Source organism: Sciurus carolinensis, chromosome 13 (assembly GCF_902686445.1).
Source record: "Sciurus carolinensis chromosome 13, mSciCar1.2, whole genome shotgun sequence".
Classification (NCBI taxonomy): Eukaryota; Metazoa; Chordata; class Mammalia; order Rodentia; family Sciuridae; genus Sciurus; species Sciurus carolinensis.
In genome coordinates, this window is record NC_062225.1 from 70,204,828 (window position 1) to 70,231,236 (window position 26,409).

A 26,409-nucleotide genomic window follows, 5' to 3' on the forward strand; every position below is an offset into this window, starting at 1 on the left:
AAAAGTAACTATAACCTTAGTCAAGTGAGCACTGTTTGACAGGATGAGACATTTCAAACTAGACTGACTTGGAAAAGCACAGGGTAAAAGTGGGATTTGACAAGACTTGGGCTGGTTACGGAAATGCCTTTCACATGTGAGGAATGTGTGCAGAGTTGGGAGGCAAAGGGACAGGATGAGGCCTGGGAATCACTGAAGGCTGGACAACCAGTTACCCTGTGTAAAAGGCCACCACCCTGAGAATGAGCCAGGCTGGTTGGGAGGAACTGGGTGAGGCTGAGGAATGCAGACTGTCAGTGGCTAGTAGGAAGCACTAAGGGGCTGGGAGAAGGGAGCTTCCATGATTGAAATGGTGTTTCCCTGAGATAGGAGGGTCCAGTGTTCGGGAGATTGGCATGGGGAGAGCCTGGGAAAGTGCCCTGGCTTTCCCAGGTCTGATGCATGGGATATGCATGGTGGGCAGAATGCAAGGAAAGGTTACCCCAAAGAGGAAGCCACAGGTGTGTCGGCAGTTTGACTGTGCAGGCAGGAGAGGGAGCAATGAATGAGACAAGATTCTGAGCTCGCCAAGCTGGGAGAATAACTGCACCAGCTAACTGGGAGAAATTAAAGTTGCAGTACTTATACCTCAACGAACATTCCATGGAAGGAAATATGCTCTCCATATTGCATTGCTTAAGTCTGGATGATCTGCATGGAGGCAAGGACTGAAGAACTGAGAAGGATTGATTATTGGTGAGACTGTCAGCACATAGCTCTAGGGAGCTGCTGGGTTCCCAACATCCACTGGTGTTGATGGAGAAGGCTGTCAAGACCCTGGGTGTTCCTCCCTGTGCAGGGGCCTGGAGGGCTTTCTGGAAACGGTGCCCACCTGTTCCAGCCTCCACTGGCAAGTTTGACAGCTGTGGACATTTGTAGTTATTTGGCATCAATTCATGCTATTTGCAAAAACAGTCTGACTGTTCTCTTAAAATTCATTCCTCCCACCCTTAGTTCTTGTGGACCAGGGAAAGGAGCTCCAGCTCCGGTTCTAGAGGGTAGCAAGTAATCCAGGGATGTAACCCACATCAAATGAGTTTACATAATCTGTCAATGAAATGGGTCATGCTGGAGATGAGTAGGTGTCTAGAGACCATGTTCTACTCTTTCCCTTGGTTCAAATGGAACATAGGAGCCCTGGATGCCCCATGGCTCAGTCCTTGGGACTTGGAGCTAGGTTTGCACTCCTTTGGCCCTGCATACCCTTTCCCAGGAACACCGCCACGGGCGTCCCCCAGGGAAACTCACGCAGGAGAACTCCAGACAGAGTGCACATCACAGCTTGAGATAGGTTCCATGGCGTTCGTGTTTGCTAAGGACATATTTATACACTAGTTAGGTTTTAGTGTAAGATAATTACACTCCTGGACAGTGAAGAGAGGGAGGGGACCACGGAGTCCCACTGACCTTGAAGAGCAGTTGTCTCATGTGCGTGGAATGACTAAATTGTCCCGAGGAGAACCAGTACGCTCTCTCTTCTTTTTTTTTTTAAGCTTAGGCCACTTTTCCCTAACATCTGTGAAATGAAGAATCCTAACCTACCCGTTCTTCCTGAATTCTGTACTCAATAAGGCTGTAGCAGGGCGGGGAGACAAAGTAGCACCAGGACCTGTCGCTTCTGTCATTCCTGTACAAATGGAGGCAGAACACACGTGTAAATCCTATTTCATTTACTTTACTTTATTCTGGATGTGTATCACAGATAACACGACTCACAAAACACACCAGTAGACGCTGAAAACTAAGGCCATTCTGTGAGTTATTTTTAAAACTTGGTGTTCTCCACATAACGATCTTTAAAAAAAAACGAATTACCAAAACCAAGATTCTCTTTTGAAATAAAAATGTTAAGGAAGGTACAAGACAACCGCAGGGTCACATGTCAACCAAAGTTCCCCGCGTGACAGAACCACTTTCATCTTCTACAGCATGCGTACTGTGAGCACTGTAGGGCCACCACTGCCTCGGCACCGAGTGCTCCTCCCCACCTGTGACCGAGCGGTGTTACCCAGTGACTAGTGCTTATAGACCATTTTTCTCCCACTGAACAGCAGCAATAGACTTTACCCAAGAAATGCACTGCAGAATTCTTGAACAAGAAAAAGAAAGAGACCCAAACTAAGGCACTGAAAGCACATTATTTATATAAAGAAATGTAAACAATTTAACACCAACAGGCTCCTCCATTAGTCCTTACTGGAAGAGAGCACAGGAGTGTTGTTGGGCCAGAGCGTGAAATCCAGAGGAAACAGAACGTGTCTGCAAAAACTCAGTCTTGGCCACCAATATCCCAGTCTTGACATGGCGCTGCTGTAGTAACTCATTTCAAAGCGACGTTACGTGGAAGCTGTTATTTTCCTCTAATATGCATTTTGACGGCATAGGAAGAATTACTTGGAGTCTAAAATGATGGGCTCTTTTGAACATTTTAAGTCTTTCACTATATTATCCAACTGAATTTTTGAATTACTTTGGCTTGTTTCATAAAAGATGTGTGATGTAAGAACTTGTCACCCAGTCAACATGACTTCTTGTCAGGCTTATATTTTAAGTACAGTGGCTCATACTGTACATAAACCACCCTTGCTCTCCTTAGAACCTTTAGAATGGTAAATTTGGCAACTGGACAAATAGCACTGTGAACATTTCAAAGTCACCTTCGAAGGACTGAGGGAGCAGTGAGTAGAACGTGGTTGGCTGGGCAAGACTTGGTGCTGCCCTGAGCCCATGGGGATGGCGGGCAGCATGGCAGGGCAAACAGGACTGTCACGATTACTGGAGCTGCTCTAAAGCATGTGATGTTTCAGTATCGACTTTAAATAGTTCTAAGCGCCAAATCATTAACTATAGTTCTCTAATTTTTTAAATTAAAAAGAAACAGGCTTTAAACACAGTTAAATGTGTAGATCAACACGAATAATTACGATTAAAAAAGACTTCCTTCCACAAAATCATAGACTTGCTTTTTGGGAGTTATTTCTAATTCTTAAAGCAAGTACAGTGTCTGTTTACCAATTTTAGTGCTTTGTAATTATGAATTTTGAGTATAAATAAAATTTGAGTAAAACAAAATTTGAATTTTCTCTTGAACACATTTTCTATGATAAAAAGAGAAAAAAGATGTTCCCCTTTAAAGGTTTCAGAGTCAGAGGACTCGCAGTTCCAAGGTAGTCGCAATGTGAGAAGTGTGTAGGGAAGACAGGCTGTCAACCCTGGGGTGCAAACATGGCTGATCTTTTTTACCAGGACAAATGCAATCCTGATCGTTACACTATTTCTGTGTTTAAATACGACCCAAAGAAGTCTTGGAGAGACTTCAGTTAGAAACCTCTTTCATTGAGGGAAGGAACAAGCTGGTTTTTGTTTCAAAAAATCCTTAAACTGCACAAAAGTGAATAGCTGGGCTGGAAGATGTGCCTGAGTAATTAGTAAGCTCCCCATAGGAGCAAGAGCAGACCCTGCCATGCTGGGGACTGAACCCTGGGGCGCAGCTACCATTGTGCCACACCCCCAGCCCTTTTTATTTTGAGACAGGGCCTTGCAAAGTTGCCCAGGCTGGCCTTGAACGTGGCATCCTCCTGCCTCGGCCTCTGGAGTAGATGAGATTTCAGGTGAGCCTGGCTCAACAGCGGCTTTGAAGAAACAGTTAAGTGCCGGTTGGTGGTTTCAATAGGACACTAGTTAGTACTCTCTCAATAAAAACAATGTGTCCACAGTGTTCTGCCCCAACCAGTGCTTTCTCATAGAATTTGTTCAGTAAGTTCAGCTCAAGATGTACTTACCTTTCATGGCAATGCACGATTGAACTACTGGGTAAAAGTCACTGTCAAGCAAAAATGAGATGTCACCAAAGAGAAGGCATTCATGCCCCAAGAGAACATAAAGCAGTAAGTAGCTCTGGAACTAGCTCACTGCAGCAGTAGAGCTCACAGACCAGCCAGCAGCTGAAGACCTTTAATAGGCTCATACTTTTGCAGTTCTGACCACTGTCCCTATTACATGGCAAACAAGGGAGGGCACAGCTCTAGTGGGTTGGAAACAATGACATGCTCCTTTTGCCTCAGAAGGAGATGGTGCTTCTGGTTCACTGGATTTTCCACTGACTCCAAGTGACAGAAATATTTAGGCAAACAGTTGATCCAAGTGGTTTTAAATATTCCTATTGAAAGAGAAAGCCTGGGACTAAAAAGAGAGATTCCCTGCTATCATTGAAGAGGATTCATTTTGTGTTATCCTCGTGTGAAATTTATCAAAGTGACAAGGCTTGAATAATTTAGGATAAACCATTACTGCCATGTCTGCATTTTTGTGGTTGTTTTAATGGCAGAAGCTAGATACCCATGCACATGTAGAAAACAATAACCTTCCTTTTTTGGTAGATTTTAAAGAAATATTTCACAAGACAGTTTCTGTCTGCAATAACAGGATGTTCTTCTCAGCATGCCTCTAAGACAGCATGTGGCTACATGCCTGCCATTTTTAACAGAAAAAGCAACATCTGCCAAGTTGTAAGGAACCAGCACTAAGCATGCAAGATTGAGGATAAATGAAGAACTAGAAGTAATTCCTATCTTTTGAAATCCAAACTAAGGTTTCCGAGTGGAGAGTCTGTGGTTGCTCCCTGAGTCATGTGCAGGTGTGATTTTCCCATGTGAGGAAAGCACACAGGTGGTCTTTTGACAGCTTGGTCAGCACAAGATACTATGAAGAATGAGGAGCTTCCTATGTAGATCAGTTTGGGGATAAGGGAGGCTGATCTTAAGGGAGGATGGGATGGTTTGATTGGCATAGAAAGGATACAGGCGGGGCCCATGGAGGGAGCCTGGGCACCATGTGCGTGGCTGTGTGGAGGAAGGGTGCTCACATCTGGGGGTGAGTTAGGCAGTCAAGTACCAGTGCTTGTTGGGCCAGTGCTCATGAATTCCAGACCTGCATCTGATCTGGCGAGTGTGTCAGGTTAGAGGATTGGGCCTTCAGGAGAACTTGTGCATACCTTGTCTATTAACAGCCTGATGATTGTTTAATAATAATATGGCCCAAGTTATTTCACAGCGATCGATTCCTGCTACATACGCAGCATCGAAATTACATTCAGAGATTAAAAAAAATTGTAGCAATATTTTCCCCACAAAATTAAGTGCAAAATATCTTTAACAAATAATGATGATAGTAAGAAATATCTGACAATCATGCAAAAATGCATCTCAGTTTACAAAGGCTTAGAACATTTCCAAAATATCCCTTTAGTTTTAAAAGGTAAGTCTAACCATCTTAATCATTTTTCTTTAAGTTTAAATGTGGCTGCTTGTGTAAAAGACGGTAGCATGCAAGTTCAATGATTTCTAGTCCACCAAATATTCTCTCTTGCAGCACGAAGATTATAATGGTGACTATAAAATACCACCTAACAGGGCTGTACAAATATATGAGCAGACACATTGCAGGGCTGAACAGGGTCCAGTACAGTATAGAGAGCAACTTGACCACAAGGACCCTAAGCTCAGACTTGCAAGGCGGAATTACACTCTGTCCAGTAAAATAGAAATTCTTCTCTCCCTGGTAGAAGGAATGCAGTCGCTCTTCCTTTTCCTCCCACCGCTTGTGGCACCAGAGCTGCAGCTCCTCCCTGGACTTGGGGAGGGTGTCTACTGGATGTCGGTGGACGTGGAAGTGGATTTCCTTGGGGAAGTTGCCATGGAGGAGGTGCTTCTCTGTTTGAGGAATATTGTGGGGATAAGCCACAGTGATGTCATGGACAGCATCAAGGTTCTTACCTAGGGTGTGAAAAGACAAGGATGTATTTGTGTTAGCAGTGATCAATTGGGGTGTGATGCTGATTCACAAAGAAGAAACAGAAACACTGGAAAACCAGGGCAGAGTGAACCACGGTGAACAAACAGGGGCTATAAATACAGTGCTTGGATCAATATTTACCCGTCATTTTTAGCCCTGCTTGTTAATTACCACAAAGACCTTTAGATTATCTTCATTCCCAGAAATGGTAATCTGTCATTGTAGAAGTAAATGAACGAACATACTAGGTAGAATTTGAGATGGGAAGCAGAGTTCACATTAGCTTCTTTACCCACAGGATTCAACTATTTCAGTACCTCTTAATATCCTCATCTCTCCACATAAAAACACAAACTTTCTCACCTTCACCATGAAAGCTACTGCAAAGAAAAATTCAGAATCAGATTTGAGTAAGTGGTCAGAAACATATGAAAACTTCTATCTGAGTTTAAAAAAATTTTTTAAAAACATACCAACTTGAACTCCAAGTAAGACCCTGACCAGAGATGCCATCTTCCTTGGCAATTTAACTTGCAGATGCTGGAGATGAGAAAAAGTAAAACGGCGACCTCAGCTCCCTCAACATACATGGGGAGATGGGCTGCAGGAGCCCTGAGCGACCCCACTGGGAGGAAGGGCGACTTGCAGGTGGAGCAGTGCCAGAGAGCACAGTGGGAAATGGGGCACTCCAGTGGGCTGGAGGCAAGGGTGCAGGTCCTCGGGTCACCACACTTCAGGATTTGACACTCTAGGTGTTGGAGAAGCAGCTCGAAAGGTGGAGAGTCTCAGAAAGTTCTACACAGAGGATTGTTTAGGGGACAGTGACAACAACCGTATGGAGAGATCAGGGGTAAGAGAGTAGGGAGAGTAATCTGACAGTAGTTAACCATTCAGCAGGCCAGAATGAGGAGGAGGCAGGGGCCGAAGAAGAGACACATCCAAAAAGGTTACAGGAAGGACTGACAAGATGGAGTGGGCAACTGGATGTGGATGGATGAGGAGGAGCAAGGGAGGCGTGAACCCACTTGTTTTTGCTTCAGGATACTGAGCAGATGGTGGGGCCTTTGAGACTAGCCGTGTCAGTGCAGGGTTAAATCTGCAAGGGGCCACAGGGACACTTAACAGTAGACTGTACATGAGGCTCAGAGAAGATAAGTGTTTTGCCTAAGGGCACAGGGCACGCTGGTGCAAGGTCTCTGAATGCCGCTGTCCTCCCCATCCTTTCGTCAGCTGGAGACCTTTGATGAGATTTGGAGTCCTTACCAGACCAGATAGTGCAAACAAGACTAATTTGTGGTGACAGAAATCAGAACAGTGGTTGTCTATGGGAAGTGCCTGGAAGGAGCATAAGGAAGTTTTTGGGGTGACAAGTACTCTGTGGATTAGATGTTGTTACACTTGTAAGAATCACCAAACTGGACATTTAAGTTGTATACATTTCACTCTATTTAAATTTAACCTCAATGGCAATAGCAACAAAGAAATGAAGCAATCTCCTACTTCATCCTATATTGAACCCACTGGGTTGGACTTGCTTTTTAAAAATGGTTCTTCAAGTCTTCTATATATGTTTGTTAATTTCCATTACTTTGTGAATACTTTAGGATAAGGAATAGGTTTCAATTTGGTTTCCTAACAGCCTTATTAAATAATCATCACTTAATAAGAGTTGGGTTATAAAAAATGAAAACGTCTCCATCAAGAAGGCTTAGATTCAGAACTGGAGGGGCAGTCCCCTAGGAAAGCTGCGTGCTGTTGACACAGGGCCCAAGGGTACAGATGGAGGCTGATGGAGGAATATTTAGCAGTACTGTATCAAAAGAAAGACCAGGCCAGATGGTGTTGGTCCCATAGAAGAGAAGTGGGCCAGAGGGTGGAAGCCACAAGCAAAGCTTTGTAACAGGGCTGTCAACAGGAAATGTATTCACCATTTGAGAAAAGGCTGGTTGCTCACTGGCCCACTATGCTATCGTGGGAACTTACCTGCTATGGGGGATTGTCTGACAAGCACCTAGAAAAGCAGACCTGCTCTTCTACTAATGCTCTGAGCATGATATACCCCCTGGGATGGTAACTGTTAACTCACCTGCATTGAAAATCAAGCAATGTTTGGTCTTTTAAGCATTAATCACTACCATCCCACTTTGTCACAGAACAAAACTGAAAAAAAAAAAAAGTACTTCTCAAGTCAATTAGCCACATTCAGAGTTATGTTCACATTTCATTTACCTTCAAAACTTCCCTGCAACTAGCATTTCAGCTTCCACTGTCTGCCCAGAGCCTTCTCCTCCATCAGGGACACTGGTCAAGACCAACACTGATGCTCAGTCATGACCAGTCTGCTCTCCCTGTGTAACCCCTTCTACCTTTCCACTCAGTCACCCACGCCTTTCTCACATTTAATCTGAGAACTAGAACAGGTCTCAATCTACTCTTAAATAGTTCACATGTCCCAGCCTTTCTCCTACAGGTATGCTTATGGATAGAATACAGTCACAAACAACTAGAAATTGCTATCAAAATAGTAAGATAAGTTCCTAACTAGTTTTAGTAAGAAACTAAACTCTTCCATATTTTCTTCTTTCCTCTCTACAACCCTCAGGGTAAGAGGGGATGCTGTCCCTTGCATGTCTGTGGGGTTATAATGTTCAGTATAGAAGTAGCAAGTTCTGAGATCACGAAAGTTCCACTGATAGGGACTGTCCTTAGTGAGGAATGCTCAGTGAACAGCATGGAAGGCTGGGGCCCCTTGACTGAGTCACCTAATCTCTGTGGCTTACTTAGTTCTTATATCTAGAAAACACCTCACTGGGTAGTTGTAAGGGTCAGATGAAATAATGTGTGTAAACATGGTAGGATCTGGTGCTCTGCCAAGGCCAGCCACTGCTATCACAGGACAATCAGGCTAAAAGTTGAGGTTGTATCCTCCCTTTCTAGCGATGGTTCCCACAGTCCCCCGTGACCTGCCTGGTGTCTAGGGGACAAGCTGCATTCAAGTCCCCTCTCTCTATATCCCTGTTCTCAGCACTGTTTTCCTGGGTCCTGAAAATGCCAATTAGGAATCTCCTGATTTAACCTTTCCACTCAGGCTAAATGTCCAAATTACTGTTTTACAAAGGGAAAAAATATTCCTCTGCTTCAAATATACTGCTTTTCCCCCTGAAATATATGATTTTAACTTCCTGCAATGTCCAGCTCCAGTGCCAAGGGTTCTACGGGTTCTCAAGTGACCAGGCCTACGGTGGCCTGCCCTCTGTGAGACTTCCAGCACACATCCCGACATGCTCACTCCACACTCACTTGCCAACTGTGCTGGTTCGAGAAGCTCAACCACCTCAGAGCAAGGGCCATGCCTTCTGAGTCTCCAGGACTACCAAGGCTCCGTAGATGTGTATCTGATCTAGATTCTTAGGGTCTACCATCTTTCTATCTGAAAATGAGAGTGATCATTACACTGCCTACACTGGCTGTTAAGACAATCTGAGGGCCAATGTAGAGAACTCCTGGCACGGTAGTCGGCAAGCAGCAAGCGCGTGGCGCTACATGTACAGGACATTCAGGTAACGAGACTGTCCTGCTTCACAGCATTGTTTTGTTTTGTTTTGTTTTTTCACTTTTGGGTTCTATGCATTCTTGATTCTGAAAGAATTACAAGAATTTGACAAAGGGCATTCACCTTATGAAAGGGCAATATTCCAAAAATTTCTTTTAAAATTGTTTGAAATTTAGAAATTTGGAATTACATTATAACTCAACACGATTAAAATACTACGTATTTACATGATAAGCAAGTACACAACATTAAAATGTCAGTCACACAAAAGCCAACAAAGTGAAGGGGGAAGCTTGGTGGGGAGAAAGCACCTTAACGCTCGCTTTCCTGAGCTATGCCGAGCCTAAGCCTCCTTTAAGCATCACAGAAACTCAGAAATGTGTTAACTTCTAAGCAAAAGAGAAGGAAATGGAGAAAGGTTTTTACCCATAGAAGGGAATTATTTTAGTTTATAATTATTCAATTTCAGACAGCAGAAAGCCACAGCTACTTGGCACAGAGTGGGAGGGCCCAATCCTCTGCAGGCAGGAGAGCTTACTTCCAAATCATCCTATGCAGACCTCCTGCCCCCTGGCTCCTAGCCTAGGACAGCCAGCACCACTACACAAGGGAGTTTCCTACTGGAAGGAACAGGTAAAAGTCAGTATGACTTGCAGGGCTGGATTCTTTCCTAAGTAAGAGTAATGAAATTGAAAGTCAAAAGTTGAGATGTGCCTATTTAATTTACTAATTTATTATAGGGCTAAAATAGTATATAAGAAAATAAATTCCTATCCTTACAAAGGATTTATACTGCTTATATATCTTTTGGAAGGAAAAAACATTAGACCTAAATATGCAAATTAAGATGGCTGCCATCAATAACAGCCATTTTAAAAAGATCTCACTGCTTGCCAGATGATTGAAATCATGAGTCTAGATGCTTTTGCTATCTGCCAGTATGGGACTTAGGAAATGGGCCTGTTCCGTTTCTGGTGCTGTATCTATTGGCAAGTTTCATGTTTCACTATTACTGCATGAAGCTAGCACTCTGTTAGAGCAGCCACACTCACTTGGACCCACAGTTGTTTCCTTTTATCCTCTGGAAAAACAGAGCTCTTGCTTTATATTGCAAATCTTCATTTCAGTCTCACAATGAGACTGATGGAAGTTTGAATACTTTGCTCATGCTTAAGTAACCAATGGAAATTTAGTGCTATGACTGAATTTTACAAATGTAATATCCAAGAGGGAGTGTCTCCACCACCACGTTGAGCCCATGACTGTTAGAAGAGCCCTACCAGATAAAAGCTCACCGGGAGCAGCGGTGAGCTAAATTCCCACACATGTCCATATTTAAAGTGAAAGAGAATGCATACTAAAATGAAGAAATCTGATTTGCCTAATAAAACATCAGTTCCATGACAGAACAATACAAATCAAAGTATTTTTTTAACCTAGTGATCTTTAACAGAACTGATAACAGTTGAAAATTTTCTTTTCTTTCTCCATTCCATAATCAAATATGGGTAGCATATAAAAATTTATTTTAGATTTCATTTTAACACCTGCTTTTAAAAAATTAAAATGTAAGTCTATTTTCTATTAGCCAGCTCTAAGTCCATAAGTTTAACTACATATACTGAAATGTTTTAGATAAAGCAGCTTGTCGCCCAACATGCATTTGTGTTAAAATATAATGCTGAAGGCTGCTGATTTTGTACATTGTTATTCAGATTAAAAAAAAAATTACTCCAAGAAGATATAAGTTGGATTTAGTAACTAAGCAATCATCCACTGTGCCACTCTGTCACTGACATACAATTATATGTGGCTAATAACAAAGCACGATTAATTGGCAAGAGTCAGTCCACTCTGCAGAACAGTCTGGAATGAGACTGAATCAGACAGATTTAGACTAAAATACCAACAAATGAGACATCTTTCAGCTTCAAAATAAAAGGATGTGCAGGAACCACTTAAAATCAACCGGTATTAAGGCTCAAACAGTACCCTTTTCTTTGAGAATATACTATTGTTTCCTATTTGAAATAGGACTGGTTTTTCCCTTTAGCCTAAGTTGAAAGCTGACGGGACAATGAGTAGAGTTGGCCGCTCCCAGTCCTACTCTCGTCAGCTCTGTGGCCTTGCTGTGTTCACTGTAAGCCTATCTAAATGCAGATCCCAGCACCTCACTATGTGGGTTTGTAAAGAACAATTGGTAAGTTCTGTCAAGTGCTTAGAGAAGAGCCGGCACCCAACTTGTTGCTGTACAGCAACACTCCTCTGGATGGATGTTCACCTTTTGCACCTGGAGTGAGTTATGAGGTTTAGGTTGGTATCCTTATCTTTCTCCATTCCTGTTTTAGTCAGCTTTTTTGCTGCTGTGACTAAATGATCTGACCAGGGCTCACGGTTTCAGAGGTCCTAGGCCATAGAAGGCCAGCTCCATTCTTCTGAGCTCAAGGTGAGGCTGAACATCATGGAGGAAGAATATGGCGGATGGAAACAGCTCACATCAGGAAGCAGAGAGAGAGACTCCACTCTCCAGATACAAAATATATATCCCAAAGTCACGTCCTAATTCATTGCCTCCTCTGGTCACACTCTACCACTTCAATTAATCCCAGCAGGGATTAATTCACTGATTGGGTTAAGACTCCAACAACCCATTCATTTCTCCTTTGAACTCTGCTGCACTGTCTCACACATGAGCTTTTTGGGGGACACCTCACGTCCACACCATAACAATTCCCTCATCCTTTGGGAGAAATACCAACTCTGTTACACATACTGTATTTTTTTCTGACAATTGGTCCACTCCTTTCTCAAAGTATAGAAGCAAAGCTGTTCAGAGGACTGACACTGGAACTTGGGGTGGGCCTTAATTTATCTTCTGTTACATATTCTAAGCCTACTACCTAATTCCTTAGACATTTTAAGCTAAGCGTAGACTTTAATCCTCCCATAGCATTTGGAGTAGAACCTGGTGATCCATGTGCTCTAGGGTCTCTGGCTGCCTGTCAGATCTTGTTTTTGTTTTTTAAAAAAAGGTAGGCAGGAGTTAATCCTTTTCTAAGTACAAACTACCCTGGACTAAAACCCATCCTTCAGCTGCAAAGGTAAAACTAAAAATGGCATCTTTATGAACAATCTGCTTATCCAAACGGAATCATTTCTTTAGGTAGTTTTAGAGACATACTTTCACATTTCTGCCTTAATTTGTTGAATTTTTTATACTTTATATTCATGGGTCAATCTTTTCAGCACTGAATATCTCCCTTCCAAAGGACATTGGTTCTCTGAATCTTCAAAATAAGTTTAAATTTCCAGGCAAAATGACAGCATTTGACATGCTCCACAATTTGGCAACACCGGTGCCTTAAGAGATCATCAAATGCAGGATTTGAGCAACAGTTTGCACTTGCTGAGACCAGAGCTTGAAAATAAACAATGTCAAACTTAGATCACAGTTCTTAGAATTTTCCTATACATAACATAAATATGTGTCCAATTATTAACAGTATTTACCTACTATGCCCTTTTTTCACTGATAATTTCTAAAATTTAAAACCATATGAAGTCTAGGCTGAATCAATGTTAACTTCAAGATTCTGCAGTCTGAAATTTGAACAAACTACTTTTGATACACAAAATGCATTAAAAATACGAGTAAAAATAATTGTACATTGAGTTTTGTAGGAAGTATTTCATGAAACATTGAGCTCTTATGGACCAGGCAACATCCTGATACTTCAAGGACATCTTATAAATAATACCAGCACGGCACTTCAGTTCCTCAGGGAGAGATGTGTCTGCTGAAGGTTTGCGATGCTTTACTCTGACATCCAGTCTACTCCCCTCCCAGGAAGCAAAAGCAAAGCCTTTCGGGAACTGGCTACTTCATCATGGCAATGCCAACCCCCTTCATGATTCAGGAAGAGGTTCAATTCGGGACAATGAAATATGAAGGGGTGAGGGTGGGTTTCCTGGGGCTTCGGGAGAAATTGCCTTACTCCCAAGAAAAAGCCACAAGAACAGCATGCACTGAATGAAGCTGACACCACTGGGGTCAGAATGGAGAGGTGAGATGACGTGCTACTTGCTGAAATGGCTGGGTGCCAAAATCTACTGCCGAACTTCTTGCTGTGTAGGTGGCACTTCATTTCCTTATTCTTCAGTTTGGTTGGACTCAAGTTTTCACTGTTAAGTACTCTAACTGATACAGTGGTCTATGAGCAGTAGGAATTAAGCATCAACTCCAATTTAAAATAGAAATGGCATTTCTATTGTTAAGGAGGATTTCTATTTCCTTTAAGTGGTCTCCACCTTTTACTGCTACCCTGGCAGCATGAAAATCTTTGATTTATACATAATGTAGGCTTTAGTGTTTCTTCCATAAGTAGCAACTCCACTACATAAAAATTAACATAGGAATTGAGGGAGTATTAATACATTTGAGGTAACATTTATATGGACTCATATGTTCGCCCAAAATATTTTAGACGATGTCATATCTTCTATTTTTAAAAAAACAGCTGATTACCTGATAGCAAGCATATTTAATCATATTTTATAAAAGTTGAGTTTTTATAATCCAAATTCTTGTATCAAAATTCTATAAATCAAAAATAATTTTAAAAAATCCCGTTTAAAAAAACTTTTAGCAAACCCCTGGATAAGAGATTAAATTGAAAGGAAAATTAAACAAAAAGGAATAAAAAAGAGATTCCAAGGGATACAGTAAAAGACATATTCAAAAGAAAAATTAATGACTTTACATGCTTCATATTAAAGAAGAAAAAACCTTACCATGGAAATTAGAAGAAAAAAGTACCAAAGGAAATAGTAAGAGAAAATTAATAAAAAGATAAAGAAGCTAAAAAATAGTAATGGAATAAACAAGTGGAAATTCTAGTTATTTAATAAGATAATAAAATACTTACACCCTATGAATCTGATTAAGAAAAAAGATCATAAATAAGAAAACTGCAGACAGAAAAGGAAAACAATGATATATATAAAGGAGTTGAAAGGAACATGGGCCTACACATGGCAGAACTGCATAGATGTGTACGTTGCATATATGCAAACCACAGCAGATGATGCGTGTGCAAATATGCTGTACACAATACCACAGATCTGCTTGGTAAGTATGTGCGTTCAAATAAAAATTCTGTCACGTATAAAATTTAGCCTATTTTCAGCAGAAATGAGAACTGTTTTTGGGGATATGCAAATTATACTATTTCTGTTGTTTACCAGGGACAAAGGGGACAAGTGCTAATTATAGGCAGGCCAACCAAGGAGCTACACTCATAAGCAATATCTTTCCTCAATTCCAGGAATTCTCATACATAAATTACAAAGCAAAAGTATGTGCAATAAACAAACAACATAATGTGCTATGAAGGGAAAGGGCCAAAGAGGCCACTTCCAAAATGTTCTAATTTCCAGGACCTAATAAGAATGACTGCCACTTCACTGTGTCCATCCATGCATTGTATTATTGATGATATGGACCTTTTTAGTCTGCTCTTTCAAAAATTCCTATGCTTGATTTGTTTTCATCATCATCGTTCTTTGTAAGAAAGGATGTGCTAAAATGATATTGAGAGAAAACAAAGTTCAATGTGAAAATGAGAACAGTAATAAAGTATACTCTACCTCACTGTTGGGCTCAAAAAATTTGTTCAGATGCCCAAACCCCTGGACATGAATCAATAATGGATTAAAAGATTAGAAGGATCAGTACATACATAATCTACCAATCTTCTGGTCTTAGAAATGAAACCAGAGAGAATGTTGTCACATTCTCTATGCTCTGATGTTAGGACTGAAGATGATTAATGATGCACTTGAACATTTCTCTACTGAGTGCTATGTATGATAATCTAGGCATTATTTGTTCAACACATTATCTATAGAGCATGTTCATGCCAGACATGGCTGTAGACATATGGGGCACACTAGTGAACAAAATACCATGCATCTGTGAAGCTTATCAGGGCACATAGTCACGTTTAACTATCTAACAACCTTAGAAATACCAGCCTCTTACAGCGGAAGAAATGGAGTCCCAGAGAAATTAAGTAACTTCCTGGAGAGGACAGCTAGCAGTCAGTTCTGTCTGACTCTTGAAGCCTTCCATGAGGTTACTCTACCTTCTCACAGCTATATACTAAGAATAGGAGTTACAGAGTCAGACTGACCTGGTTATGTACCCAAGGACAGTGACCTTCTGCAAGTTAATCTCCCTGGGCCTCTGGCTCCTCATCTGCAAAATGGGAATAATGCTTCCCTTGGAGGGATAGAAAAAAAACAAAAGGTGCCTGTCAGCCAGTTGATAAAGGCAGTCTTCTACATTCAGTAAAGAAGTCAATTTTATACCAATGAAGACTTTTTTATTTCAAGTTTCTTATGATCTTGCACTGCATCATTTTTATCTTTTAAGTACAACATGCACATGTTCTAATTAACAGAGTTTTGCTATAGTTTTATAGGAAGTACAAACCACTATAGTGTATGCAAATTTCTGTCTGTTTTCCACTCCTGGGCAATGCTTAACTGACTGGTCTACCAAATTAGAAGGTAGGCCCTATCATCCACTTTGGGGCAGCCATCTAAGCTACTGCAGAATGTCTAATTTACAATCTTTTAAATCTAGAAAATACATGGTAGTAATAGTATAGCTTAAATCTATAAAAACATGCCCCAAAGCCAAGTCCAGTGTTACTACCCTACCATCTTTATTGTAGGTGTGAATTTTCATATTAACAGGGAGAGTTCTCTGTAATTTCATTCTTTCCTCTTTGGAGAGAAAAAGGTACTTTGGTTAAGGATGGAGTAGTTAATGAGGTGGGGCAAGTTACTGTCTTTAGCAGCAAGACACAGGTGAATGTCCTAGTCCCAGGTAAGTTTTGTTCTTTCCTTGGCTCTGGTTCTGCACTGGGAACCACATTAGGTCTCAAGAAAATTGACAAACTCCATTAGGCTTGCATGACTCCTCAAATGACCCAGGAATTAAGGTGCCTTGTTTTCTATCTCTCAGAGATCAGAATTCACATTTGGTATGCTTGGTCTCGAGCATGAGGATTGAGGAGCTTCCTAAACAAGATGCTATTAACCCCAAAGACCCTTTGGCTGATGAAAGGCATGCACTGACACATGTCAGGGCAAAACTATGCCTATTTTGCAGACTTTGTTTCCCCTGGTTTTTTCCTCTACCACTACCTGTTCATACTACCTTTCCTCAAATGATCAAATGAAATCTCCTACCAGGGATGGATTTCGTGGTCTTTGTAAGCCTTAAGAGAAACAGTCATAATTCACTCCTCCTTTCCTTGTACTTTACCATGTAAGATTCAATAAAACAAAAGGAAGTGGTGATAAAGAATATGGATCAATACAGGGACTATTTCAACCTTCAAACAGTGCATTCTCAAAGGTAGGCCTCTCGTATGTCCAGTTCTTCATGGTGCAAAGGCTGCCACTACTGTGAGAAGAGATAATCTGATGGAAGTCGTATTTCTTTTCTACTGGGAAGATAAAGCATCAGGCCATGTATAGCTCAACTGTAGGACGAAAGTCTCTAGTTCTTCTGAGATGGTGAAAGAACAGTAGGCTGTATTCTTCACACAGCTTATGGGGTGTCTTTTGAAGTTAAAAAAAAAGTGAGAGAGAGAGAGAGAGAGAGAGAGAGAAAAGAAAATGAGCTTTATGAAGTTCAGAAAGATGAATTTCAAGGAATTCAGCAGTCCTACTAATTACACCACCATGCACCATTTGACACTCCTAACTAAAATATGTTACACTCTCCTGCCTTTTTCTTTTCCTCCCTTTCCTCCCTTTCTTATTTGAAAGACAGATGCTAACATTATACCAAAATGAAATCTAACCCAAGTACTCTTAAGTCTTCTTAAGCAATCGGAATACCATACAGGTGGGTAACCACTATTTACAGACTGTTCTGAATAGCTATAGCTCACCTAATGCTCTTCAAGGCAGAAAAGCGCTCCCACCCCAGCTGGTCCACCCTATTCTGAGGGTCTAGAATCAAAAATCAATTGCTGACACAAAGGAGGGAGCACTTTACATAACAACATACTTTCTGGGTCTTTTATTCCTGTATTAGACCAGAAAGGAAAGACTGTTCTAAATATTTTTCAAACTTTAACAACTAGAAATTCCTCAGTATGGACAAACTTCTCAAAGCAAATTCTCATGGAGAGGTGTGGGGGTCTGAGTTGCAACAGAAAACAGAGGTGAGGGTTGATAATCTAGCCTATTTACTAAATAATTCTGCCATACTTGAGCAGAAGGAGTAGAATCAGGATTGGGGCATTACTGTGTTAAGTAAGCTGAGTGTTACAGGGCAGATTCAGATTCTTTTTTTTTTTTTTTTTTTTTGCGAATATTCACTAGGAGACAAGGAGGAGATGGGAAAAATCTCAATCTAGGGGCTCAGTCCTCTGAACGAACAATGTCTTAAGTCAATTTGGGCAGTTATTAGAAATTACCATAGCAGGGGGACTATGTTAGTCAGTTCTTTGCCACTGTGAACAATTTTGTGTAACTACTTTGTGTTGCTGTGTAATTTATTTTGGGTTATGGTTTCAGAGGTTTCAATCCATGGTCAACTGGTTCCATTGTTCTGGGCCTGACGTGAGGCAAAACATCATGACAGAGGTGCCTGGTGGAAGAAAGCTGCTCGGCGCATGAAAGCAGAATCAGAAAGAGAGAATGAGAAAGGGGCTAGAGAGAAGTTATAAACTCTTCCAGCACACCCTCCCTCCCCACAGTGACCTGCTTTCTCCAGCTGTCAATGGTCAAGGCCCTCATGTTCTTATCACGGTCTGAAAGTCTCACCTTGAACTTTACTGTACTGAGGACTATGCTTTCCTGGGGACATTCCAGAACCAAACCACAACAGTGAATTAAAAATAACCACATTTCTCAAAATTCTGGTAACTAGAAAGGTCACTATCAAGATGCCAACAGATCCAGTGTCTGGTTTACAGATGGCCATGTACTCGTCATATCTTCACATGGCAGAAAGCAGAGAGCAATCTTCCCTCTCTCCCCACCCCATGTCTATTCTTAATAAGGGCACCAATCTCATTCACAAGGGCTCCACTTGCAGGAGTTAAGTAGCTCCAAAGGCCCCACCTCCTAACAGCACCACATTGGGGATTTAGGCTTCAACATGACATTTTGGGGGGACACCAACATTCAGTCCACAGCAGCATAAACAGCCACTGGCATACTAACCAAACTTTCTGTTTAAATTCTGTTAGAAACACATAGACAGTCAACATCTGAAATGAGTAGCCACCTATCCTGAAATTTAAGCTGGGTGAAAACAATACATTAGGGAGAAAAATAAGTTTCTCTAGTGTGTTGAATACTGTCCTCCCAAAATTTATGCCCACTAGAACTTCAGAATGTGAACTTATTTGGAAACAAGATCTTTATGGGATGAGATGAAGGTAAGGATGGAGATGAGATCATACTACACAGGGTATGTGCTAAACCCAATGAGGATATCCTTGAAGAGAAAGAAAAGGCCACTGTATTAGTCAGGGTTCTCTAGAGGAACAGAACCAACAGGAAGTATGATTATAAAAAGGGGATTTATTAGATTGGCTTACACAACCAGAAGCTGGATAGTTCACAATGGCCATCACAGCTGGAAAACTGAAAGAACCAGAAGCTGTGCAGTCCAAGAGGCAGAAGCCCCAGAACAAGAAAGATCAACAGTGCCACCCTAGTCCGAGACCAAGGCTTCTGGAAACTACTTGGAGAATCACAGGCAGAGTCCGCTTTGGAAGAGTGAAGAAGTGGGAGTCCAATATCCTCAGATGATGGAAGCAGCAATCAAGTTCCCATTCAAGAAGAGCCGAGCTTGCATCTGCATCTGCTTCCTTGTTCTTCCAACTTATATTCAATTCCTACTGGGCAGTGCTACCCATGCGTGGGGAGGTTCCCCCCTTCAGTTCACTCTCCCACATGCCAATCATTCCTAGACACACCCTCACTGACACACCCAGAGGCCTCTTAAGCATCGGCATCTCTTAATCTAATCAAGTGGACAATTAAAATTAACCATCACAGCCACACACAGAGAAGTTGGCGTGTGAAAGTGGAGGGAAAGGGGGTACGAAGAAATCAGCTGAGGAATCCTAGGAGCACAAGCAGCTGGAAAAAGACACGGAAGGACTCCCCCAGTAGCCTTGGGAGGGGTGCATGCCTACTACTCTTTGATGCCAGACTTTTGGACTCCATAAAAGTAAAAACAAATTTCCTATTGTTTTAAGTTACCACAGCATTTTTTAAATGGCAGCTTAGAAAACTAATACAGCAAACATTAGAAAACGATGAACATTCTAATCATCTTGATTTTGCAGAAGGAAATTTCTCCTAAAATTTTACTCAAGTTTGGAGTTATAAATGGTACTTTAAGAATAAAGAGCAGGATCACTTAAATATCAGTCATAGTTATATACATACATACATATATATATAATGGAGTCTTTTATTTTCTTAGTCAGTCTGAACAGGTGAATGGCAGTTCCTATGGAAAATGTGAAGCTATCACACTGCAAAGATCAGTTCCTCAGCTGAGGAAAAGAGGCAGTGTTTCTCAACCTCTAGGCAGCCATGGGAAACTGGCTGAAAATAAGAAGTCCTGGGCTTCATTCCCGGAGATTCGTATTTACTTTGTATGGCCAGGATCAAGAAATTTTAGCAAGTACACCAGAAGATTATGATCTGATATAGGGAGTGAGATTATGAACTGATAAAGGGGGTTGGAGGGGTCACACCAGGGAAAATACTGGGTTATGGGGATGGTTCTATGCAGAGAAGGCCAGGGGGAGGTATGTTAAGAGCTGGGCTTTAGAATCAGGTAAGATTCTGGGTTCCTCACCTAATTCTACTCTTTGCCAATGTGTGGCCTTGAAAACATATATAACCTCTGGGTGAACTAAGATCATCTTTAGTAAATGATAAATGGATGTTGCCTATTCAAATTATTTTAAAATTTATTTAAGGAGAAAACAATGTGATGCTCTAATTCACATGACAGTCAATTACTCAAGCATATAGTAACTAGCTGCCATAGGCTGTACTCATACAGTGAGAGATCTAGTTAGGGTATCAAGGAGAGTTTATTTCCACTTTGGGGCGTGGGAGAGAGATGTGCTAGATATGATTTTGGTAACTGTGAAACAGCAAGAGAGCACAAAAGGGTTGGGATTAGGAAGAAAAAAATTTAAGAAAAAGGCAAAGATAAGCTCTGCTGATACTGCAATTTTGCCTAAAGATCCTAGTGTCTTCTAAGTTTAGCACTGAAAATCATTTCTTACTACATTTGGCATATCCAGTTTATCGAAGACAGAGGTATATATCCAGGCTAGTTTGAAGAGAGTGGCTACCCTGACCTCTAATTTAGTCCAGTTTCTCAATCTCAACAGAAAAGAAAAAAAGAAGTGCAGGAGTTAAGTACCTTTTTTGTTTGTATAAGAATACGTAGTAAAGTTTCATATTTGTAGAAACCTTGATTGGTGGCATAACAACAGGGGACAGGAGAAGACATGAAAGTGAGAAACGACTACAGATACCTAACAGAGGCTCACTGACTAACGCTGGGGGTGGGAGTGGGCGGGGGCTGAATGCTAGAGAGAGTACATGTTATATTACTACCTTTTAGGCATCAGTATTCACTCAGGTGAGGTTACACTTGGGCTTTTTATTTTCTAGTATTTACAAGTAATATGTAAATAAATAAGGTTAATGTGTGATCATAACCAATGGTTCTTAACACTTTTGCTATTCTTAGAAGCATTTGGGCAAAGATGTTCAACCAGGGATTATGTAGGAAGGTGTATTTAACAAATTAACCCAAGTTACTGGGTGGACTATTCCTGGTCCTCTTGAAGCCACGTATCTAAAGTAACAGTAAGGAGCCATATGTCTGTAATATGATAGCCCTTGTTAGCAGGTACATGGTATTGAAGGTTCTAATCATTAAAATACAGTAAGACAAAAAGGGCATACAGATTGAAAAGGAAAAGGAAAACTGTCTCTATTGACAAATAATACGATAGACTGTAGAAGAACTCTGAAGATCTACCAATAACAGATTTAACGAGATGGTGAAATACAAGTTCAGGATAAAAAATCAGTTTACTTCTATAATTAGTAAGAATGAAATATGATATTTTAAAGAACACCATTTACAATGACAAATTTATGAAAAACTTGGTGAGAAATTTAACAAAACATGTGCAAGACTGCAAACTATGAAACACTGCTGAGAGAATTCAAAAACCTAAATAAATAAGAGATATCATGTTCACAGATTGGAAGATTCAATATTATCAACATGACATTTCTCTTCCAAACTGATCTATGGATTCAAAGCAATTCTAATCAGAACTCCTAATATGCTTCTTTGTAGAAAGTAAACTTATTTCTAAATTCTACCTAGGTATGCAAAGGAACTTGAATAAAGCAATTTTAGAAAAGAACAAAACTTGGGAGACCTGACTCATGATAAAGGTTCAATAATCAAGACAACATGGTACTGAAGAAGGCTAGATCAACAGAATGAAAGAGAATCCAGAAACACACCCATACTTAACATGACCAAATCATTTTCAAAGAAGTTCCCTGGGTAATTCAAAGGAGAAAAAAATCTTTTCAACAAACAGTACTGTAAACTGTTTTGCAAACAAAATTTTGATGCTTACCTCATGCCATATGTAAAAATAAATTGGAAATGTATTTTAAGTCTGAATTTGAAAGCTTAAAATCATAACATTTCTAGAAGAAGAAAAAAATCTTTGTGACCCAGGTTTACCTGAAAGCACAAATAATCAAGAAAAACTGAGAAACTGTACTTCATCAAAATTAAAAATGTCAACTCTTCATAATACAATATTAAGGAAATGAAAGGGGCAAGCCACAGAGTACTTGTAAATGGTTTGTAGTATAAATGACTTGCATATAAAATATATAAAGAACTCTAGTAAATCATAAGACAAAACATTTTTTAAAACAGTAAAAGGCTGGAATTAACACAAAACCAAAGAAGGTATATGAAAGGCCAATAAGACCAAGAACAGACGTTTAAATTTACACCTTTAGTTATTACTAGGAAAATATAAATAAAAACACATTCCTATTAACTACAATGGGGAACATTAAGACCCACGGCAGGGAGGATGGTGAACACCTGGGTCTCTCGGACATTCTCAATTGCAACGTCAGAGCACACAGCCACTTAAAACACCAAAGTCTGGCAGTGACCCAGCAGTTGCACTCCTAGAAAATACATGCCCATTTAGACTCTGTATGCAAGTGTTTGTACTAATTTTACATGCAGCATTCTAAAACCAGAAACAACCCAAATGTCTATCAGTCCATGAGAAGATAAACAAATAATGGTGCATTCCATACCATGTAATTTTGTTCAGTAGTGAGAAGGAATGAACTACTGAGACATACAGTGAAATGGACAGTACTGACAAACATTATAACAAGTGGAAGAAGCCAGATTACTATATAATTCCATTTATATAAAAAACTAGAAAAGGCAAGACAGAAAGCAGATCGGTAGTGACCGGGGTTCACAGGAGCTAAACTGTAGAGGGGCATATGAGAGAACTTTTGGAAGTGATGGAAATGTTCTATATTTTGACTATGGTGCTAATCATGTGACTCTACACATTTATCAAAACACATCTAATAGAACACTTAAAATGAGTACATTTAACATCAAGTAAATTCTACCTCCAGAAGTAGTTGTTTTTTAAAAGGCTTCTTAAATTTAAGCCCTAAAAAACAAAGTGACTCAATATCATATCACAATTTAGTAATATGTACAATAATCTTAATAGAGTTTTATGAAAAGCTGCTTAAATTCTCATCAAACCAAAATGTTAGAAAATAAAGTACTTAAAGTTCAAAACAAACTCAGAATTTATTCACATGTACTATTTTAAATGATTTTTTTTGTATTAACATTTTATAGGAAACAGAATATTTTCCAATTCATTGATATAGACATTAACTTACCCACAAGCACTGCGTTACAGTTTTGCATCATTTTTTCCTTTCCTGACTAATGATATAACTCCCTAATTAAGGGACTACTTTAAGAGAAACCTGGCATTTTAAAATTTCAACCATCCTAATTCATTTCAGGATCACAAATAATAAACTACCATGTTTTCTCACTGCTATCTAGAAAGGAAAAAGGTTGAATCAACATACTTTTGAAGCAGTTGCCAATAATTCAGTTAGAATTCACAAAGAATAAAAATAACAAGAAAAGTGAGACGTGTCTTGAAATTGATATTTTAGAAGTCAAAGCTCTAATTTATTAGATTACTACATTAGAAGCAGGGCTCTGGGCTTATCAAACAAGTCACACACACACACACACCCTTGTACCCTTCAACACCTCCTATAAATTCAGAGCAAATATTAAAAGAACAATGTGCCATTTAATCTGTTTAGGAGTTCAGAATTGGAAGACACTTTTTTTTCCTTTGGTGTTTGACTAATACAGTGGTGCAGACACCTGCCACACACTGGGAACTGGTTTAACACACGCACTCAACCTTCCCTTGTTAAGTACTCCCTCCACCACCACTCCAAACACGACAATCCCTTCACAGGCCACAGCAACTTAACAGCAACACTGCCTATGGGTGTGTGTGACAGCTTATGCCAAAGAGATCTATGTGTCTAGTGACTCCTGCGCAGCGGTACAGAAGAGGCTGGGTTGGGCAGAGCGATGCAGAAGGCTGGCTCAGTGGTGACCGCTCCTCTCTCTTGTCTCTGTTTCCAAGGCAGAGAAGGGTCCAGCTTAGCCCTTTACAGAAGCTTACTGATCCACTGATTTATACTCTGGTGTGTGGAGATTTAAAAAATTCTGAACAACATGTTCAACCAGTCATAAGACATAACCAGAAAGTAATCTCATTTAGTCCCCCCCACCATTTTTTTTTTTTTTTTGCAGCACATACTTTACTTTTCCCAAATACATTCTTTACTACAGATCCATAAAGCAAATAAGCTAAACTGAACTTGGATATCCAGTGCCTTTCACTTTACACATTTACCTAATCCCTCTGGTTTGCTGTGTCCCCTTCCCCAGAAACTCATTTGAGCCTAACTGAACAGGTACACGTTTTGGCAAAAGTATTTACCTCCTTTTTTTTTTTTTTTCAGGATGGAAATGGAAGCTAGTGGGTGTCCTTGGTAAAGTCCTACAGGTCTTTAGTATCATGCAGAGAGCCTACCTATGCACTGACTTCCTTCTGTCCCCATCAGCCTAGGTTTCAGTATTGCATGCCTTTGCTTTTCTCTCAAACCTTCTATAGTTCCTCACTACACCCCAACCTCATATTAATTTTCTGAGAAAATAAATCATAAGAAACTTCCACAAGCTCCTACCACCGTATCTGCCCTGCCCTCCACCATATGAGTTCACAGACTGCCTTTTCTTTATATGGATGATTGGTTCACACTCATATTTAGGCCAGGCCCTCCACTCATGTGCTCTCTCTAATCCCGTTGTTGACTCAGTGATACTACCCCCACAATTCCCCTTTGATTGATTCCCCCTGACTTGCCCAGCAAGGACTTATAATGTCTCCCGCCATTCCCTCTGACCCACATCTTCCATATATCACCCTCTTTGGTGCTCCTGACACAGCTACACTTCTTGAGCTGTCTGTACTCACCATTTTCAGTCCTCTCCCATTACTCTCTTGGTTCAGTGCCAATTAAGCTTTAAGCCCTCACCACTCTATCCAAGCTGTTCTCATGGGTGAACTGCATGTAACCAAATCCAAAGACTGCCTTCCCTTCTGGTTTCCTGGTCACATGATGTTCTTTAAGCCACTCTAAAGTCTCTTTGTAGACTGCTTGGTTTCCTGATCTCCAAATACTGAAGAGCCTGTGGGCTTGGATCTTATTCTTCTCCATCCATCCTCATTCTCTGATGATGTCCTCCAGTCTTATAGCATTGTCTTATTTTCCTTCTACTAAAAATGTAAATAACAAAAAGGTGGACATCTTTGTCTATTTTATTCACTAGTATATTCCCAGTGCTCCTTCAATGAGTTCAGTAAATAAATGTATTGAATAAACTGAACCAGCAGTAAAGGGGAAACTGAGCTGTGCTCTCTCTATTTGGGAGAAAGCCCAAGAATAGAGCCTCTTCTAACAGCTGGTAGTAGAAAGGTACACAATGAGAGGCTGTGGTTGGAAAGCAATTGTGATTAATGATTCCACAGACCACAGCAGAGAAGGCGGTCAGGAAAGTGTGCTTCTGCTCTCTGTGAGCATCAGACACTCTGTTCTTAGACACTCTGCAGTTCTGCCATTCCCTGTCTGAGCAATCACTGCTACATGACTGCTAAAGTGCTGGTGTTCTCACGCGTTGTCGGGCAACCTGAGATGTAAAGTTTCAGATGATATACCAGGAAGTCACGGTCACATGTGTGTGGTGTTAACAGCAGGTCAAGGGATAACTTACAACAGGATTATCTACAGAGTGCCATAAGGCAGAGAGCCAGGGACCTAGTCAGCAAGGGAAGGTACATACTGCAGGTTTACAGAGCTAAGTGAGTGGGACAGCTCTTCTCTCCCTCTTCCAGCAAACTCCCGGGTGACTCTTTCCTCGTTATAGGCACATTCGACAATGTTAAATACATAATGCTACTTTTAAGCTGAAATTCTTCCCTGAAATTCTAAAGTGTAATACTCTGTGCTTTCTGTATAATTTCAGAAACATCTTAAACATGCTAGAACTCAGCCTCTTTGTTTTAAAATAATGCTACTGTATTTTTATACCTTTAATGAATTTATTTATTTATGTTTATGTGGTGCTGAGGATCAAACCCAGTGCGTCACACGTGCTAGGTAAGTGCTATACTACTGAGCCACAACTGCAGCCCAGAACACAGCCTCTTTATTAACTGAGGTATTACTGTAGAGGCATTTGTTTCCTAATCAATGCTCAAGAATGT

General features: G+C 40.5%; 1 protein-coding gene across 3 annotated transcripts in view; it reads right to left on the reverse strand.

The window, feature by feature from the left end:
* Positions 1 to 1,698: 1,698 nt before the first annotated feature.
* Lclat1 (lysocardiolipin acyltransferase 1) overlaps positions 1,699 to 26,409 on the reverse strand; it is a 190,624-nt gene continuing 165,913 nt past the window's right edge. For all 3 annotated transcript variants that reach the window (XM_047523274.1, XM_047523275.1, XM_047523276.1), the window contains one exon: positions 1,699 to 5,813. In XM_047523274.1, coding sequence (XP_047379230.1) covers positions 5,311 to 5,813 — 503 coding nt within the window. In that variant the 3' untranslated portion in view covers positions 1,699 to 5,310. The remainder of the gene's footprint in view (positions 5,814 to 26,409) is intronic.